General features: G+C 38.0%; 1 protein-coding gene and 1 long non-coding RNA gene across 2 annotated transcripts in view; both read left to right on the top strand.

Moving 5' to 3' along the window:
* The first annotated feature begins 195 nt into the window (after positions 1-195).
* The window catches only part of LOC139728159 (sodium-coupled neutral amino acid transporter 9 homolog), a 71405-nt gene continuing 52878 nt past the window's right edge, over positions 196-18722 (top strand). Inside the window, exon 1 of the mRNA XM_071639124.1 lies at positions 196-531. Within this exon, the coding sequence (XP_071495225.1) occupies positions 440-531 (92 nt within the window). The 5' untranslated portion in view covers positions 196-439. The remainder of the gene's footprint in view (positions 532-18722) is intronic.
* LOC139728142 (uncharacterized) overlaps positions 6132-18722 on the top strand; it is a 29206-nt gene continuing 16615 nt past the window's right edge. Inside the window, exons 1-2 of the long non-coding RNA XR_011710789.1 lie at positions 6132-8004; positions 11115-11200. This is a non-coding gene — a long non-coding RNA (uncharacterized lncRNA). The remainder of the gene's footprint in view (positions 8005-11114; positions 11201-18722) is intronic.

The following is an 18722-nucleotide window of genomic DNA, read 5'->3' as shown; positions in this document are numbered from 1 at the left end:
GTCGGGTCTTTTCAAGTCGACAAGTGCTAGGCTCCTACTATCAATGGGTGTACTCGTCTGATTGGATCGTAGAGCCTGCCATACGCGCTACTGGAGCGAGCGGTGCATGTTGATCACGATTTGTTACAGTTCATGGACGTCTACAAACACTATACACTTTGTACTGTGGTTAGTGACCATAGAGCTGTACTGTAGTCTGCTGGATCGTGGATCGTGGAACGGCATACCGGATTGGTGTCTTATCTACTTACAGTAGGGCCCTACTTTGACATTTCTCTTTCCTTGCCAAGTTTGCGTGTGTGTAAATAAGACTCTGAGAGTCTTACATTCCATTAAGACATTCAAGTAAATTAGAATCCTACTTGTGTTGTGGCGGAACTGCGATGAACTCCGAAAAATGATAATATAAGCCGCCGTATTTTTCTATAACTCAAGCAAAATGTCATTCAAATCGGAGACTCCACCAAGAGACAGTGAAACTGGCGAAAAGACACCTCTTCTGGACGACGGTGAAGACATCAGCAATGGAGTGTAAGTGTAACTGTAGAATGGTGTAATGAGTGAGTGAGAGTCAAGGTACGTAGTACAGTAATTTTGCTGCCATGGCGTGATATCATTATCAAATGTAAACAAGCTAGCTTGAAGTTGAAGTGTTCTGTGTGTGGTATTACCAAGGATGATGATATCATTCATACTAATATGTCTGAACGGTCCTACTTGCTCTCAAGATGTTTCGACCAGTCGATCAATTGTGATTTAACGTTAGTATTACTAGTGAATGTGATGAACGTGATTCACATGATGATATCTAAATCTAGCCCTTCTCTTGAGTCTTTGCATTCATGTGTCGTGATCATGGTGATACAGTGCACTCCCGTTACAACGAACACGGTTATAACGAAATTTCGTTATAACGAAGTAAATCTTCTGGTCCCAAAATTATCACCATTAAAGCCTATGGTACAAAATTCGCTTATAACGAACACGGTTATAGCGAAATTTCCGTTATAACGAAGTCTTTTCCGAGCGCCACAGACAAAGAAAAACAAAAGAATTGTGCTCCGTTATAACGAAATGCGAATTGCTTTTGAAAATACGTAGCGGAACAAGCATTTATAGCGTCTCTGCATGGGTGAACGCTTCACACCACTGTGTGTTCGCTCCTTGTGTCACGCACAGTTTCTGAGAGGAATTTGCGTTTATTATTGTAATACAGTTATCCCATCACATTTCACATAGCTTTGCAGTGTATTCAGCAAACGTAATATACGTGGTTTCTTGTTTTCGTTATATATTGCATTTGTTCGGTTATAACGAAATTTCGTTATAACGAAAGAAAACTGCCGGTCCCGAGCATTTCGTTATAACAGGAGTGCACTGTATATGGTCTAGAGTCTCGGACTGTCGGAGAGAGAGAGTTTTCTAACTGTTTTATATGACGTAGATTACTAGATGGTCGTAGGGTTGTGGTAGACAGAAAAATCCATCTGTCCGGTACTGGCGGTAGTACATCTGGCTGCACGGACGCTGAATCCCTCTTCTATTGATGTGTCTTGGAGGAGAACCATCAAAGTGAAAAAAAAAAAAAATGTCATAAAACTCTTTGAATAGACAGATTTCTCTGTCTAGTGCAGTGGTAGAGCTATTTAGGTAAAATAGATACTAGGATTACTACTAAGTACTAATAGTCCTGATCCTGGGAGATGATATAGCATAAACATTCACAGACACAGACAGACACACACACACACACACAAACACATGCTGAGGCAGAGAGAGAGAGAGAGAGAGAGGGAGATACATACACACATCATTTCTCAATCAACTTCTTCAAACTTGCTATAATATTGTGCTTTGAATTTTAGCTCCTAGTAAACTTTGCTTGAAAGACAGGCTGTTGAGTGTTGCACCTCACATTATTATACACAAGTTCATTATAGCTAACTCCAGTTTCAGAATAGGATTATACACATGTATTACTATCATCCTCTGTATTATTACCATTATCAGTATAACTTCATTATTATCTTGATCATCAACATCATCGTCATTATCTTTCCTATCACGAAGTAGCAAGAAATATTGAGACAAACAACAGAAACTCATATTTATAGTCTGACTAAAAGGCACAAACAACAAACTTGAATGAAAACAGAATTGTTTGGAATCTTCTAAGGTGCAAGAAAATATGAAGTAGCCATCTCTTACTGACAAGTCAGAGATGGCTACTCCAATTGCAAAAACAACAAATTTGCAAAAAAAAAAAAAAAAAGCACAACATTGCAAAAACCATGAAATAATCTGGCCCAGGCTGTGCAGACTATCAAATAGTAATTAATGCCCTTTCAGGTATTCATGGTTTACGAAACAGATCTGACCAAAAGTATTGTGTTCATACACTTAATTGTGTTAAATGCTATAACCGTGCGAAGGCTATTGGAACAGGTATTTTCATGACTGCCCTTTCTATCGAGCACTTGAGATACCGGTACCAGTAATGTTTCTGTCGATGCAATATGTACAATATACTTATGTAGCATGCAGTAATATAGTTCATAAATCACATATATATCCATCACAATTCTCACATGAAATCTATATCGTCATTATTGTGAGCATTTTTATTATCTGAATAATACTAAAGTGTGAAAAATCTTACAGACAGACAAGTCCATTCATGAAGTCATTGTTTTACAACACTCAGCTCTCCCACAGTATCAACATCAGTGATTACCAGGTACCTGAAGACAGGGCGTGAGAGTAATACATACATGTACACTTTCAAGTGTTTCATCAGGAATGCATAGATCTGTGGATAAGAGCCCCATACAGTGTACATTATTGCATTTTTTTTCTTGGCAATATGATTCATTTCAAATACAGAAGACCTTAGGAAGACATTCATCAAGTACCGTAGAAACTTCAGGAAAACAATGCCTCCTTATCATTAGGCGTTCGTCAATATTGCTGGGAAATTGACATATGTGTTTGCACTCATTGGACAAAATAGTTTTCAGCAGCCTTGATAAGGGAGATAAAGGCCCATGCTGGTTGACATGTGACTCCATTCTGTTGCAATGATTAATGATACTTGTGTGTTTGTGTTTCAGAGCTTGTGTATCCTGCTACATAATCAAAAGTACATTCAGTTTACTGATTTGCACACTTTATGGCCATTTCATGGTCATGTCAAAACATGATTTGACATGGTGTCGATCCAAAACTTTAGAAGTCATGTTCCTAGCTAGATAGTGATATGTTTCATGGCAGGAAGATAATCATACCCATCATTCCCAGTCCCAGCTACCTTGATCTGTGTTGATGATTTAAACTTTTAACTTGTAGTGATAGGCATTAGGAGGTCATTTGTACGACACACCACCTGAAAAGTTAAGCAATGACTGATTATTGTAAAGGTACAGTATGTGCCCTAATTACTGAACCCTATCAGCTATCTCTGTAAAGAAGGTACAATCAACTATAATGCTTAGTGTAAAGCTTCTTTAGAACTGGTTCAGTGCTCAAGCGATAGGACAAGCCTCTTTTAGTAGGCACTGTGAATTAAAGTACATTGTACAGCAGAATTAGCGGTTACAGGGTGTTCATTTCCCTGCACAATCCACAGCACAGCACTAAACTTTATTGAGTAATACCTCCAATCTCTTTCTCTTTCATTATCTCTCTTTAATAGCTTCCTCAAACTCTAATCACACTTTAACATAATGCTGTAGCTTGCCCCCCCCCCATATCCAAAATATTTTCTCAGCATCCCAACAGTCCCATGCTTTTCCTCTCAGCTATACACTGTATGTCTCCCCACCTTTATTTATTTATTTATTCTTATACACATTGTCATTGTGGTGTGTAATTCACTTTTTATACAGTAGTTGAGGTTTGGCAGTTGAACCACAAAATTCTATTAAAGTATGTAATACTAAAGTGAAAGTTGTATTTGCCTTAAATCTCACCAAAGTGCTTCTAAAGTGCTTTCTGTTTATTAGTGGCTTTATCAGCTGATACTTTCACATCTCATTGTACAATCACTCTTTTGGTAATGTTTATTTAACATTTTCTTTGTTTTGATTTGGATATGATTAAACAATAAACATATCAAGTTAGAATCCTATATATTTTTGAATGACCTCAGGATCACTCAAAAGGCTGGTTCATCCCCATATGTCAAAAATGCTACAAGAAGAATAAACCTTGAGTGTGGAATGAAATTACAATGCAGTTTCATTTTTGTCTTCATACTGGTGCATTTGGTGTAATTTCTGTGCGAACTAGCACTTTGTAGGCAGTAGTAATGCTCCATCTTTATATTTTAACCTCATACCCTGTACTGACAATATTGGGGAAGATAGAAACAAAATCATGGTGAGTACCAAAAGCAAGACCCCAGTGCTTTGTTAAAGTTGTGAAATTGTAAAGAAAATAGAAACTGGAGTCAAAAGGGGCCTGAGCTGTTGATCCTAGCAGAATCTTCATCAGAGGCAAAATGATATAGAAAATAGAAATTGCAGAAATTGCAACTGTAACAATTCAGAAATATTACTGAGAAAAGTTGACACAGATCAGGCTTTGGTACACATTTACAGGTAAATCTGTGGAGAATTTATTCCACCACATTGTTGTTCCAAAGTAAAGAGAATCTTTAGTTTATCAGCATTTCATATTCTTATATAATTCATGGTTTTAAAGAAAAACAGTCTTAGACATACTTTGATATGCATTGCTATATGTTACTGTATACACATTTTTAGTCATAGGCACAACACATCCACCACTCAAGAACAATAAAACAACTAATGCCTGAAATGTAGCTACAGGAGAAAAATAAGAATTTCTTGTTTGAGAGGTTTTATGGTCATTAAGAAAGCAAAATTATCATCAAACATTTTAATGCATTAGTAATCACTTCATGAAGGCTTGTAAATACACTGTAGTGGAGAAGAATCTACTATAATATACAAAGTGTATTAACTACAGTTGTATAAGACTGCACCTTCAAAATCATTGACCATTGATGGATGTGTTTGCCCAAAATGATCAAACAGAGATAGTGCAGCTCAAAGTAACTGTGAAATTCATGTCCATGTGACCAGACGGATGTGTCCAGAAAAGCAGGCCGGAAAGTCAAGGCCTGATCTCCATGTGGACATTGTGTGTGTGTGTGTGTGTGTGTGTGTGTGTGTGTGTGTGTGTGTGTGTGTGTGTGTGTGTGTGTGTGTGCACTTGTGCACCCATTACAACCGATGACATGCATATAGATACACACCTTCAAACTGGTGACACACAGACAACTGGTGACGTCATCGGTTGTAACTGAGCATAAATTTACGAAGAGGAACCCCCTATGGAGTCAATTTTCAAATCATACTGTTTTCTGAGCATAGTCATCAATTGGATAGGAACAAGCAAATACCCCGACAGAGGAGAAAAATTGAACAGCGCCATCTCTCACTTACACCCGGGTATTCCCCATAAATTTTCCGTCGGAGATGTCACCAGTTATGTGGAGCTCTACCTACGCGTACGCGTACGCCGCGTGACGTCATCTCGCAAATATCGCTGGGCGACCCGGCGATCGCTAGTCTCAGCTAACATGACGAAGAAAATTGACTGCTGGGGAGGTGTGAAGCTAGCTAGACGTAGACGTCTCTCTCAACTCGCACGAGACATTGTTCATCTGCTGTGTCTTCGGAAGGAAAAGGTAAGTTAGTGATGACTACTGGATAGGCCTAAATTTTATTTTTTTAAGGTAAGATATACTCGTGAAATAGGCAACACCACTGCGTGTCCGTATTGTAGCAACGACGGCTATCTTCAGTCCCATACATAACAAATTGTAGTAGGCCTCTGTGACCACTCCTCAATGGCCTACCTGGCCTCTTCTTGCACGCCGCCTCTCAGCTCACCGCACCAAAAATGTGCAAATCACCAGACACCAGATCACGTAGAAATGCTGCCGTATACTGGTTCTACAGAAGAAAGTGCCTAGCGTAGAGCAGGCTAGAATTCTGACGCATTTTGCAGTGATATGAACAAAGTGTTCTGTTCTGCTATCATGCACAAATTTTTATGAATGAAATAATAACAATAATGATAATACCGTAGTCAGCCATTAACCATTTTCTTCCCCTTCTTCATGCTATCCTTTTCTAGTTCTAGTTCCATCATCTGTTTCACCATTAATTCTCCTTTGTTCCCTTCCTCCTCTAACAGTTACATCATTGTCATGCTTTTCATGTTCTGTTACCTGAGACAGTCTTCAATTTCTCCCCTGTTCATTCCGACCATCTGTCTTTTCAGCAGCTTTCTTTGCACTCGGGTGCTACAGCTACTAATCCTCCTTCCTGTTCTGGTTTGTTATGGGTATAGTGTACTATTCATTCTCCTTTTTATCCTTCTCCTTATCTTCTTCCACTAGCAAAGTACCACACTCCACAGCTGTTTATAAGTAGGCATAATGGCTTTGAAATGTAAGAGTGCACGAGTGGTTACAATGACAAGAAGATTGCAAAAAGCAAGTGTGTGTGTATTTATACTTGTGATCTGTTAAATAATGATAATAATAATAATAATAATACATAATGTTTATAAAGCACTTAATATCATATTTCTAAGCGTTGGGGAAAAAACAATGATAGAGAACGAGTGATGCCATTCTAATACATAGAAACTTCATGTACATGTTTGTATGTCTAAGCATAATATGCATACATGTAACTTTGAATTGTAAGAGTGGTGACATTGCATAATTATGCACAACATGTGATTTAATACAGTATGTACCAGTAGGAAGTGGAGAAACTGAGTACAAATACATGTACTATCTAGCCTAACCAAACCGCTGTGCTTCGTACAGCAGTCTGACATATAGTGTTTATTAATGTTGTAAACGATCGTCGCTTTTGACGGCAAAATCACATAAAATGTCTTTTATTTTGTTTGATTTTAACAGTAAGATAATTTTTACCACTCACCTACATCATATTTTGCTGATGATTGAGTTGAATTTGGTGTTTTGTTGGTATCCAGACCTTATTGTTGAATTTTTCGGAGTAGATTGTGCGATGATTCACAAAATCAACGAACTACCACGAACTCTCAACCGGAAGCACCGTGGTAACATTTTACGTACGCCCTTGCGTTTTGTGTGTTACGTAAAGCTTGTTGTCTGCTACGTACATGTATTTCAGCGTGTGCTGCTCTCATGATCTGACCTTTGCTGCATCCCTTCGCTCCGACAAGGTCATCACTTCCGCCTCGACTAGGTCATATGAACTTTTCTGACTCGCTATGTTGTAGTATACGAGAGTGATTGCCATTCAAATAACACGCAGAAGATGAGGAGTGCAGCAATACGGATGCTTACAGACCTGATTTTAATCACAGATTTCGGTGGGTTTTTGACGTAATAAAAAAAAAACGCATACTGATTATTGAATGACTGTCATAAACTATGGGGATTCCTTATCTAAATATTTCAGTTTTCTACAATGAATAAAGATATTCATAAAGGAAACGTACACCCACCGCTGAAAATGACAACATCTACAAGAGGGTAGACGTGCGGTTGCGTGTAGTTAGTACTATACCCTATGTAATAATATACTTACTGTTCAAGTAAATGTCAAATCTTTTTGTATTGTGTATACACTCCTCAAAGAAGTAAGTTCTCTCCCCCCAGCCTTTATTTATGATATATCTCTACAAATATCAAATGGTGATTTTTAGCTAGCAATAGCAAAAGGTAATACATGCTCAATTTTCTTGTCAGTCCAGTGGGTACTGACATTGTTTGTTTTGTTGTTGTTGTTTTGCGTAGGCTTAAGCATTGCACATTATGCTAGCTCTCAAAACCAATGATGACCTGTCAAAACTTTGTCATATAATTTATCCAATTGTCGTACAGCCCATGGATACTGTCACAGAAGAGAGGGACAGGCATCTTCACACATAGACATTGATGACGAGGCACCTGATTAGACGAAAGACACAGTAAGCAATCAGTATTCCTTCTAGATAAGTCAAATTGTATTAGTTTTGTGATTTCATACAATATGTAGGAAGTGGAGAAAGTGAGTACAAATACATATGTTCTATACCCTATGTAATAACATACTGTTTACGTAATATGAAATCTTTCTGTACTCTCCTCTCAGCACCTTTATGAGCCCATCTATGAAGGTGTTGTATAGAAGGGGGGAGAGGATTCCTCCTTGTCGAACTCCTTTCTGGAGTGGGAAAGTGGAGCTGACTTCACCTTTCCACAGGACCCGACTAGCTGCTCCTTTGTACATTTCGGCAAGAGTGCGTTGGACTTCAGATGGGATTGGTGTGGTGGAGAGCTTCTGGAATAAGCCAGAATGCCATACACAGTCAAAGGCTTTGGCTGCATCTAGGAGGGCTAGGTATGTTGGTTTTTTTCGGACAGAGTTGAGTTCTAGGATCAGCTGAAGGGTGATTGATGTAAGCACACAGGATCTGGTCGCTTGGAATCCAAACTGGAGTTCGTCTGGGATACTGACTCCTGTTAAAGAGTCTTCTATCTTCGGCTTCAGAGTTGTTTCCAGAAGCTTAGACAGTGTTGGGGTCAGCGAGATTCCTCTGTAGCTGGATGGGTCATTAGCGATGGAAGGAAGAGAATAAATCCTTTTGACTTCGAAGCAAATATCCTCGACCATACGCTGATGGGGCAAACGTGGAGGAGTATTCGGTCGGTCAGCGTTGAGGGATCGAGTCTACATTAACCTCCAACTCCGCGTGAGAAAGCAAAGAGAGAGATGATAACATAACGTCGCGACGGCAGAACTAGACGGTTGTCGATCCTGCGATGCAAAATGGTGGGATCATGAAGCCGGTAGTGACAAACGTTCCTGACGAAGACAGCAAGACGAATCTTATCGTCAACTACTTGCCACAGAACATGGCCCAGGATGAGATGAAGTCTCTGTTTGGGAAGTTTGGGGAGATTGAATCCTGCAAACTTGTGCGCGACAAGCTGACAAACCAGTCTTCAGTCCCATACATAACAAATTGTAGTAGGTGACCACTCCTCAATGGCCTACCTGGCCTCTTCTTGCACGCCGCCTCTCAGCTCACCGCACCAAAAATGTGCAAATCACCAGACACCAGATCACGTAGAGATGCTGCCGTATACTGGTTCTACAGAAGAAAGTGCCTAGCGTAGAGCAGGCTAGAATTCTGACGCATTTTGCAGTGATATGAACAAAGTGTTCTGTTCTGCTATCATGCACAAATTTTTATGAATGAAATAATAACAATAATGATAATACCGTAGTCAGCCATTAACCATTTTCTTCCCCTTCTTCATGCTATCCTTTTCTAGTTCTAGTTCCATCATCTGTTTCACCATTAATTCTCCTTTGTTCCCTTCCTCCTCTAACAGTTACATCATTGTCATGCTTTTCATGTTCTGTTACCTTAGTCTTCAATTTCTCTCCTGTTCATTCCGACCATCTGTCTTTTCAGCAGCTTTCTTTGCACTCGGGTGCTACAGCTACTAATCCTCCTTCCTGTTCTGGTTTGTTATGGGTATAGTGTACTATTCATTCTCCTTTTTATCCTTCTCCTTATCTTCTTCCACTAGCAAAGTACCACACTCCACAGCTGTTTATAAGTAGGCATAATTAATGGCTTTGAAATGTAAGAGTGCACGAGTGGTTACAATGACAAGAAGATTGCAAAAAGCAAGTGTGTGTGTATTTATACTTGTGATCTGTTAAATAATGATAATAATAATAATAATAATAATACATAACGTTTATAAAGCACTTAATATCATATTTCTAAGCGTTGGGGAAAAAACAATGATAGAGAACGAGTGATGCCATTCTAATACATAGAAACTTCATGTACATGTTTGTATGTCTAAGCATAATATGCATGTACATGTAACTTTAAATTGTAAGAGTGGTGACATTGCATAATTATGCACAACATGTGATTTAATACAGTATGTACCAGTAGGAAGTGGAGAAACTGAGTACAAATACATGTACTATCTAGCCTAACCAGACCGCTGTGCTTCGCACAGCAGTCTGACATATAGTGTTTATTAATGTTGTAAACGATCGTCGCTTTTGACGGCAAAATCACATAAAATGTCTTTTATTTTGTTTGATTTTAACAGTAAGATAATTTTTACCACTCACCTACATCATATTTTGCTGATGATTGAGTTGAATTTGGTGTTTTGTTGGTATCCAGACCTTATTGTTGAATTTTTCGGAGTAGATTGTGCGATGATTCACAAAATCAACGAACTACCACGAACTCTCAACCGGAAGCACCGTGGTAACATTTTACGTACGCCCTTGCGTTTTGTGTGTTACGTAAAGCTTGTTGTCTGCTACGTACATGTATTTCAGCGTGTGCTGCTCTCATGATCTGACCTTTGCTGCATCCCTTCGCTCCGACAAGGTCATCACTTCCGCCTCGACTAGGTCATATGAACTTTTCTGACTCGCTACGTTGTAGTATACGAGAGTGATTGCCATTCAAATAACACGCAGAAGATGAGGAGTGCAGCAATACGGATGCTTACAGACCTGATTTTAATCACGGATTTCGGTGGGTTTTTGACGTAGTAAAAAAAAAAACGCATACTGATTATTGAATGACTATCATAAACTATGGGGATTCCTTATCTAAATATTTCAGTTTTCTACAATGAATAAAGATATTCATAAAGGAAACGTACACCCACCGCTGAAAATGACAACATCTACAAGAGGGTAGACGTGCGGTTGCGTGTAGTTAGTACTATACCCTATGTAATAATATACTTACTGTTCAAGTAAATGTCAAATCTTTTTGTATTGTGTATACACTCCTCAAAGAAGTAAGTTCTCTCCCCCCAGCCTTTATTTATGATATATCTCTACAAATATCAAATGGTGATTTTTAGCTAGCAATAGCAAAAGGTAATACATGCTCAATTTTCTTGTCGGTCCAGTGGGTACTGACATTGTTTGTTTTGTTGTTGTTGTTTTGCGTAGGCTTAAGCATTGCACATTATGCTAGCTCTCAAAACCAATGATGACCTGTCGAAACTTTGTCATATAATTTATCCAATTGTCGTACAGCCCATGGATACTGTCACAGAAGAGAGGGACAGGCATCTTCACACATAGACATTGATGACGAGGCACCTGATTAGACGAAAGACACAGTAAGCAATCAGTATTCCTTCTAGATAAGTCAAATTGTATTAGTTTTGTGATTTCATACAATATGTAGGAAGTGGAGAAAGTGAGTACAAATACATATGTTCTATACCCTATGTAATAACATACTGTTTACGTAATATGAAATCTTTCTGTACTCTCCTCAAAGAAGTAAGTTCCCCCTAGCCTTTATTCATTATCTCTAAAAATATTTCAGTGATTTTTATCTAGCAAAATGTAATAGATGCGCAGTTTTCTTTTGCGCACTCTCAATGGTAAATGGTTGCCATGGAATACACCCTTGTAACTTTTTCGTCAAGTGCGCAAAACAAAAAACAAAGAATGGTTGCACTTATAAATGGAAGCTACAAGCTACATAATGTACATTGAAGATGAGCCGGCTCACAAATCTGCCATTATTGTCTCAGGTCTCACAGGATTCCCATTGTTTGTACCATCTGAACAGAATTGTGTGCTCTTTAAAGAAGATGCAATATCAACACACACACAAAAAAAAAAAATAACTCCCGTCAACCCTGAGGAAAATGGCATCAGGTTTTAATGAAACATTGTTGTAAAAAAAAAAAAAAAAAAACTTGGCAGGATTGTTTCTATACCTACTAGTATTTACTAACTTCTGTGTGAAATTGAGTGTTACATGAATGAGCACACAACTTACACTTGTGCCCTTAAAAACAAAACAAAAAATACTCTTTCGATTTCTGAAATGTGACATTTTTGCATTTAATGTGTTCTAACTCATGCATGACTAAACAGAACAATCTCATTTTAATTAAAAAACTAGTCAAGTATGGAAACACTTCTGCTCGGTTATTTCACTCAACAATTTTTCATTAAAAAGGTATGTCATTTTGATTGGGGGTTACTTTTTTGTGTTTAAAATATAAAGAAGCGACTTCTTTTGCTCTTTGCACAGGAAAATATATTTTTATGTGATGAAAGTGTGATGTTATGGCAACAATTTTACCATTCACATTGTACGTAAAAAATGCACATACCTTTTTGCTAGAACAAAATTGTTTGAATGTATATTCTGATCAAAGAAACTTCATCTATATACGTGTATGTATTTGTGCATACATTTTTATGCATGGTTTTGAAATGTGAGAGTGGTGACATTGTACAAGAAGATTGCATCTAATGATGTGTGTATATATTTGTAACTGTGAAAGGGGTGACATTTTTATAGCAAACTGTGAGTGTTTATGTACATTGTTTGCATGGTTTTGAAATGTAAGAGTGGTGACATTGTACAAGAAGATTACATATATAAATGGTGTGTGTATATACATGTAAAGTGTTGAAGCGATGACATTCTGATAGAAACTTAATGTTTTTGTGTTTAAGCATATGCATGGTTTTGAAATGTAAGAGTGGTGATGTGCAGATTGGAAATAATGGTGAGTGTTTGTGGTAGTGAATATGTATACTTGCTAACTCGAAATAAGATGATTTTCTTATAAATACAAAGAAGCTCTATAAATGCTTGTTTTGTATGCATGGTTTTGAACAGAAAGAGTGGTGACTTGAAGATTGCAAATAATGGTGTGCATTTGAATATCATATCTTTCTAACTCTTAAAGTGATAACAATACATTGACATTTTACAAATGTTGGTGTTTTTGTATGCATGGTTTTGAAATGTAAGAGTGGTGATATTGTACAAGAAGATATATTGTGTGGGTGAGTGCATATTATATACTTTTAAACTGTGCAAGTGATGACATTCTCAAACAGAGACTATAGATGTTTGTGTGTTTATGTATGCATGGTTTTGGCATACAAGAGTGGTGACATTGTACAAGAAGATAACAACTTATGGTGTGTATACGTGTGTGTGTGTGTGTCTATAATATAAAGAATTAAACTGTTAAAGTGGTGACATTTTATTTCTAAATGCATTAATCTTTATGTTTATGTGTTTATGTATGCATGTTTTTGAAATGTAAGAGAACGGCGTAGCCAGGATTTCATCTTAGGGGGGGCAGTTAGTCTGCGAGCGAGCGGAGCGAGCGAGGGGGGGAGGGTGTGGGAGGGGGGTGTCCCCCCTCCCTCGGTAAGAACTTTTTGCATTTTGATGTTGTAAATGGTGCAATTTGATGCATGTTTTTGCGCGTTATATCGACGTGAAACAGTCCCACTTGTTTAAGGTAGCAGTTTATTTTGATGTAGATTATTATTGAACAATTTGCCTTTAAAATGCTATAAGTTAAATACACTTCTTGTATTAACTCTTTTCACTGAATATCATGAACGCGACTGAACCCGAGAGAGCGGAGCGAGTGAAGGGGGGAGGGGAGGGGGGGAGGGGGGTGTCCCCCTCCCACGGTGATCTGAACTTTTTGCATTTTGATGCTGTAAATGGTGCAATTTGATACATGTTTTTGCGCGTTATATCGACGTGAAACAGTCCCACTTGTTTACGGTAGCAGTTTATTTTGATGTAGATTATTATTGAACAATTTGCCTTTAAAATGCTATAAGTTAAATACATTTCTTGTATTAACTCTTTTCACTGAATATCATGAACGCGACTGAACCCGAGAGAGCGGAGCGAGTGAAGGGGGGAGGGGAGGGTGTGGGAGGGGGGTGTCCCCCTCCCACGGTGAGAACTTTTTGCATTTTGATGTTGTAAATGGTGCAATTTGATGCATGTTTTTGCGCGTTATATCGACGTGAAACAGTCCCACTTGTTTAAGGTAGCAGTTTATTTTGATGTAGATTATTATTGAACAATTTGCCTTTAAAATGCTATAAGTTAAATACACTTCTTGTATTAACTCTTTTCACTGAATATCATGAACGCGACTGAACCCGAGAGAGCGGAGCGAGTGAAGGGGGAGGGGAGGGTGTGGGAGGGGGGTGTGCCCCTCCCACGGTGAGAACTTTTTACATTTTGATGTTGCAAATGGTGCAATTTGATGCATGTTTTTGCGCGTTTTAACGAGTCAAAACAGTCCCACTTGTTTAAAGTTGCAGTATATTTTGATGTAGATTATCATTGAATAATTTGCCTATAATATGGTATGATTTAAATACACTTCTTGTATTACTTCTTTTCACTGAATATCATGAACGCGACTGAACCCGAGCGAGCAGAGCGAGCGAGGGGGGAGGGGAAGGTGTGGGAGGGGGTGTCCCCCTCCCACGGTAAGAACTTTTTGCATTGTGATGTTGCAAATGGTGCAATTAGATGCATGTTTTTGCGTGTTTTATCGACGTGAAACAGTCCCACTTGTTTAAGGTTGCAGTATATTTTGATGTAGATTATCATTGAACAATTTGCCTATAAAATGCTATCATTTAAATACGCTTCTTGTATTACTTCTTTTCACTGAATATCATGAACGCGACTGACCCCGAGAGAGCGGAGAGAGCGAGGGGGGAGGGGAGGGTGTGGGAGGGGGGTGTACCCCCTCCCACGGTGAGAACTTTTTGCATTTTGATGTTGTAAATGGTGCAATTAGATGCATGTTTTTGCGCGTTTTATCGACGTGAAACAGTCCCACTTGTTTAAGGTAGCAGTATATTTTAGTGTAGATTATTATTGAACAATTTGCATATAAAATGGCATACGTTAAATACACTTCTTGTATTAATTCTTTTCACTGAATATCATGAACGCGACTGAACCCGAGCGAGTGGAGCGAGTGAAGGGGGAGGGGAGGGTGTGGGAGGGGGTGTCCCCCTCCCACGGTAAGAACTTTTTGCATTTTGATGTTGCAAATGGTGCAATTTGATGCATGTTTTTGCGTGTTTTAAAGAGTTGAAACAGTCCCACTTGTTTAAGGTTGCAGTATATTTTGATGTAGACTATCATTGAACAATTTGCCTATATAATGGTATAATTTGAATACACTTCTTGTATCAATTCTTTTCACTGAATATCATGAACGCGACTGAACCCGAGCGAGCAGAGCGAGCGAGGGGGGAGGGGAGGGGGTGTCCCCCCTCCCACGGTGAGAACTTTTTGCATTTCGATGTTGCAAATGGTGCAATTTGATGCATGTTTTTGCGCGTTTTATCGACGTGAAACAGTCCCACTTGTTTAAGGTTGCAGTATATTTTGATGTAGACTATCATTGAACAATTTGCCTATATAATGGTATAATTTGAATACACTTCTTGTATCAATTCTTTTCACTGAATATCATGAACACCGTCTGTTCAGCAGTCAAACAGAAAAAGCATGCACACGAGGGGGTAGAACTAATAGGGCCGGCATATCCCCTCCCACACGAAGGTGATTTTGCGTTTTCAGACCTGAAATTCAGCGATCTGTTGCAAATTTTTTGGTGCAATACTTTTTCATCGAAGTGATAAAATCACGGAAATTAGCTCTTATTCCGAATGTGCACCATCTGTGTGTATGTATAAAGTCTAGTGAGGTATATAGAGGAAGGGGGATTCCTCCTCCCGCTCGCGGAGCTTTTGCGTTTTTAGAATTGAAATAAAGCGATCTGGGTATATAGCCACAGTCTATACTTCTTATGCATGGTGGAAGGGGGGAGGGGCGGGGGAGCAGGGAGAAGGCGTGGGCGAGTGTTATCCCCACCCTTCCCTTCCGATCGAGCTTTTGCCTTTTTAAGGTTGAAATTGAGATATCTCATCTACGCATTTTTGATGGAATCAACATTTGGGAAATCACACACACACACACACACACACAACTGATTAGGGGGGGGGGGGCTGAGGGAGGAAAAAGTCGATTAAAAGGGGAAATTCCCCTTATACATGAGGGAACCTTGAGTTTTCGGAATATAAGTGATAAGTCTTGTGCACTCAAAATTATTCATAATTTTTTGTAAATCTAAAAAGTGTACTAAGCTAGGGAAAGAGGCACAGAGGGGGAGGGTTTGGGAGGGGGTATCCCCCTCCCAAGCACGAGAGATTTTGCATATTTTGAATTGAAATTTAACGATCTGGTGCACACTTTGAGTGAAATATTCAAAAAATATCTTATTTGATGAAAGGTTGCAAAGGAGACCCGCTTCATGTGCATGCATATACAGTATACACGCATTTTTTTTTTCCGCCTCCCAAATCCCCGGTCCAAATCTTAGGGGGGGCATCGCCCCCCCCCCCCTGGCTACGCCAGTGATGTAAGAGTATTTTTAAACTGTTAAAGTGGTGACATCTTAATACATAAAAACTTTGTGTGTTTATGATGCATGGTTTTGAAATGGAAGAGTGGTGACAATGTACAAGAAGATTGCATATAATGGTGTGTGTTTGTTAAAGTGTTGAAGTGATGACACTCTGATAGAAACTTCATGTTTTTGTGTTTAAGCATGTGCATGGTGTGTGTGTGTGTATGTATATATGTTGTTAAGTGGTGACATTGTAATACATTACTAATCTATATTATAACATTAATCTTTATGTTTATGTGTTCATGTATGCATGGTTTTGACATATAATGAGTGGTGACATTGTACAAGACGATTGCAACTTATAGTGTGTGTTTGTGTGTGTGTGTATATACATAACTGATAAAATGGGGACATAAGTACAGTTATCTTTATACAAGTAATCTTTATGTTTATGTGTTTATGTATGCATGGTTTTGAAATGTAAGAGTGGTGACATTGTACAAGGAGATTCCTAACAATGGTGTGTGTATCTGTATATACTTTTAAACTGTTAAAGTGGTGACATCTTAATACATAAAAACTTTGTGTGTTTATGATGCATGGTTTTGAAATGTAAGAGTGGTGACATTGTACAAGAAGATTGCATATAATGGTGTGTGTTTGTTATACATGTAAAGTGTTGAAGTGATGACATTCTGATAGAAACTTCATGTTTTTGTGTTTAAGCATATGCATGGTGTGTGTGTGAATGTATAGAATTAAACTGTTGAAGTGGTGACATTGTAATACTTTAACCTATATTACACATTAATCTTATGTTTATGTGTTCATGTATGCATGGTTTTGACATATGAAGAGTGGTGACATTGTACAAGAAGATTGCAACTTATGGTGTGTGTTTGTGTGTGTGTGTGAGTGTATAAAAAGAATTAAACTGATGAAGTGGTGACATTGTAATACATTTATCTTTATACATTAATTAATCTTTATGTTTATGTGTTTATGTATGCATGGTTTTGAAATGTAAGAATGGTGACATTGTACAAGGATATTCCTAATAATGGTGTGTGTTTGTGTATATACTTTTAAACTGTTAAAGTGGTGACATTTGATGCATAAAAATTGTATGTGTTTAAATGTATGCATGGTCTTGAAATAAGAGTGGTGACATTGTAAAAGGAAATTACAAATAATGGTGTGGATATGTGTATTATTAATAATACAATCTAAAACAGAGACTATAGATGTTTACAAGTGTGTTTATGTACAATGTATGCATGGTTTGGGCATACAAGAGTGGTGACATTGTACAAGAAGATTGCAACTTATGGTGTGTGTGTGTGTGTGTGTGTGTCTATTAAACTGTTAAGGAGGTGACATTAATACATTAATCTGAATGTGTAAAAGCATGCATGGTTTTGAAATGTAAGAGTGGTGACATTGTACGAGAAGATTCCTAGTAATGGTGTGTGTATACTTTTAAACTGTTAAAGTGGTGACATCTTAATACATAAAAACTTTGTGTGTTTATGTATGCATGGTTTTGAAATGGAAGAGTGGTGACATTGTACAAGAAGATCGCACATAATGGTGTGTGTTTGTTATACATGTAAAGTGTTGAAGTGATGACATTCTGATAGAAACTTCATGTTTTTGTGTTTTTTAAAAGCATATGCATGGTGTGTGTGTATCATGTATAGAATTAAACTGTTCAAGTGGTGACATTGTTACATTAATCTATATCATACATTAAGTGGTGACATTGTAATACATTAATCTATATTATACATTAATCTTTATGTTTATGTGTTTATGTATGCATGGTCTTGAAATATTAAAGAGTGGTGACATTGTAAAAGGAGATTGCAAATAATGGTGTGTGGATGTGCATTATTAATATAATCTAAAACAGAGACTATAGATATTTGTGTGTTGATGTATGCATGGATTTGGCATACAAGAGTGGTGACATTGTACAAGAAGATTCCAACTTATGGTGTGTGTGTGTGTGTGAGTGTGTCTATAATATATAGAATTAAACTGTTAAAGTGGTGACATATTCATCTAAATGTGTTTATGCATGCATGGTTTTGAAATGTAAGAGTGGTGACATTGTACAAGGAGATTCCTGATAATGGTGTGTGTAGTGTAAAGTCACCCCTCTTTCCGTTCAAAACCATGCATACAAAACAAGAATTTATAAATATAAAGCTTCTATGTATAAGAAAATCATCACATATTTAGAGTTAGCAAGAATACATAAGTATAAATACCACAAACACTCACCATCATTTCCAATCCCCACATTACCACTCTTACATTTCAAAACCATGCATTTGCTTAAAAGACAAGTTCACCTTCATAGACATGTGGGTTGAGTGCATGGAGCAATATTAGTAGAACACATCAGTGA

The sequence above is a fragment of the Diadema antillarum genome, unplaced genomic scaffold (assembly GCF_040938485.1).
Source record: "Diadema antillarum isolate AM-2024a unplaced genomic scaffold, OU_Dant_1.0 seq00000166_RagTag, whole genome shotgun sequence".
NCBI lineage: Eukaryota > Metazoa > Echinodermata > Echinoidea > Diadematoida > Diadematidae > Diadema > Diadema antillarum.
This window is presented reverse-complemented; position numbering and strand designations above follow the sequence as displayed.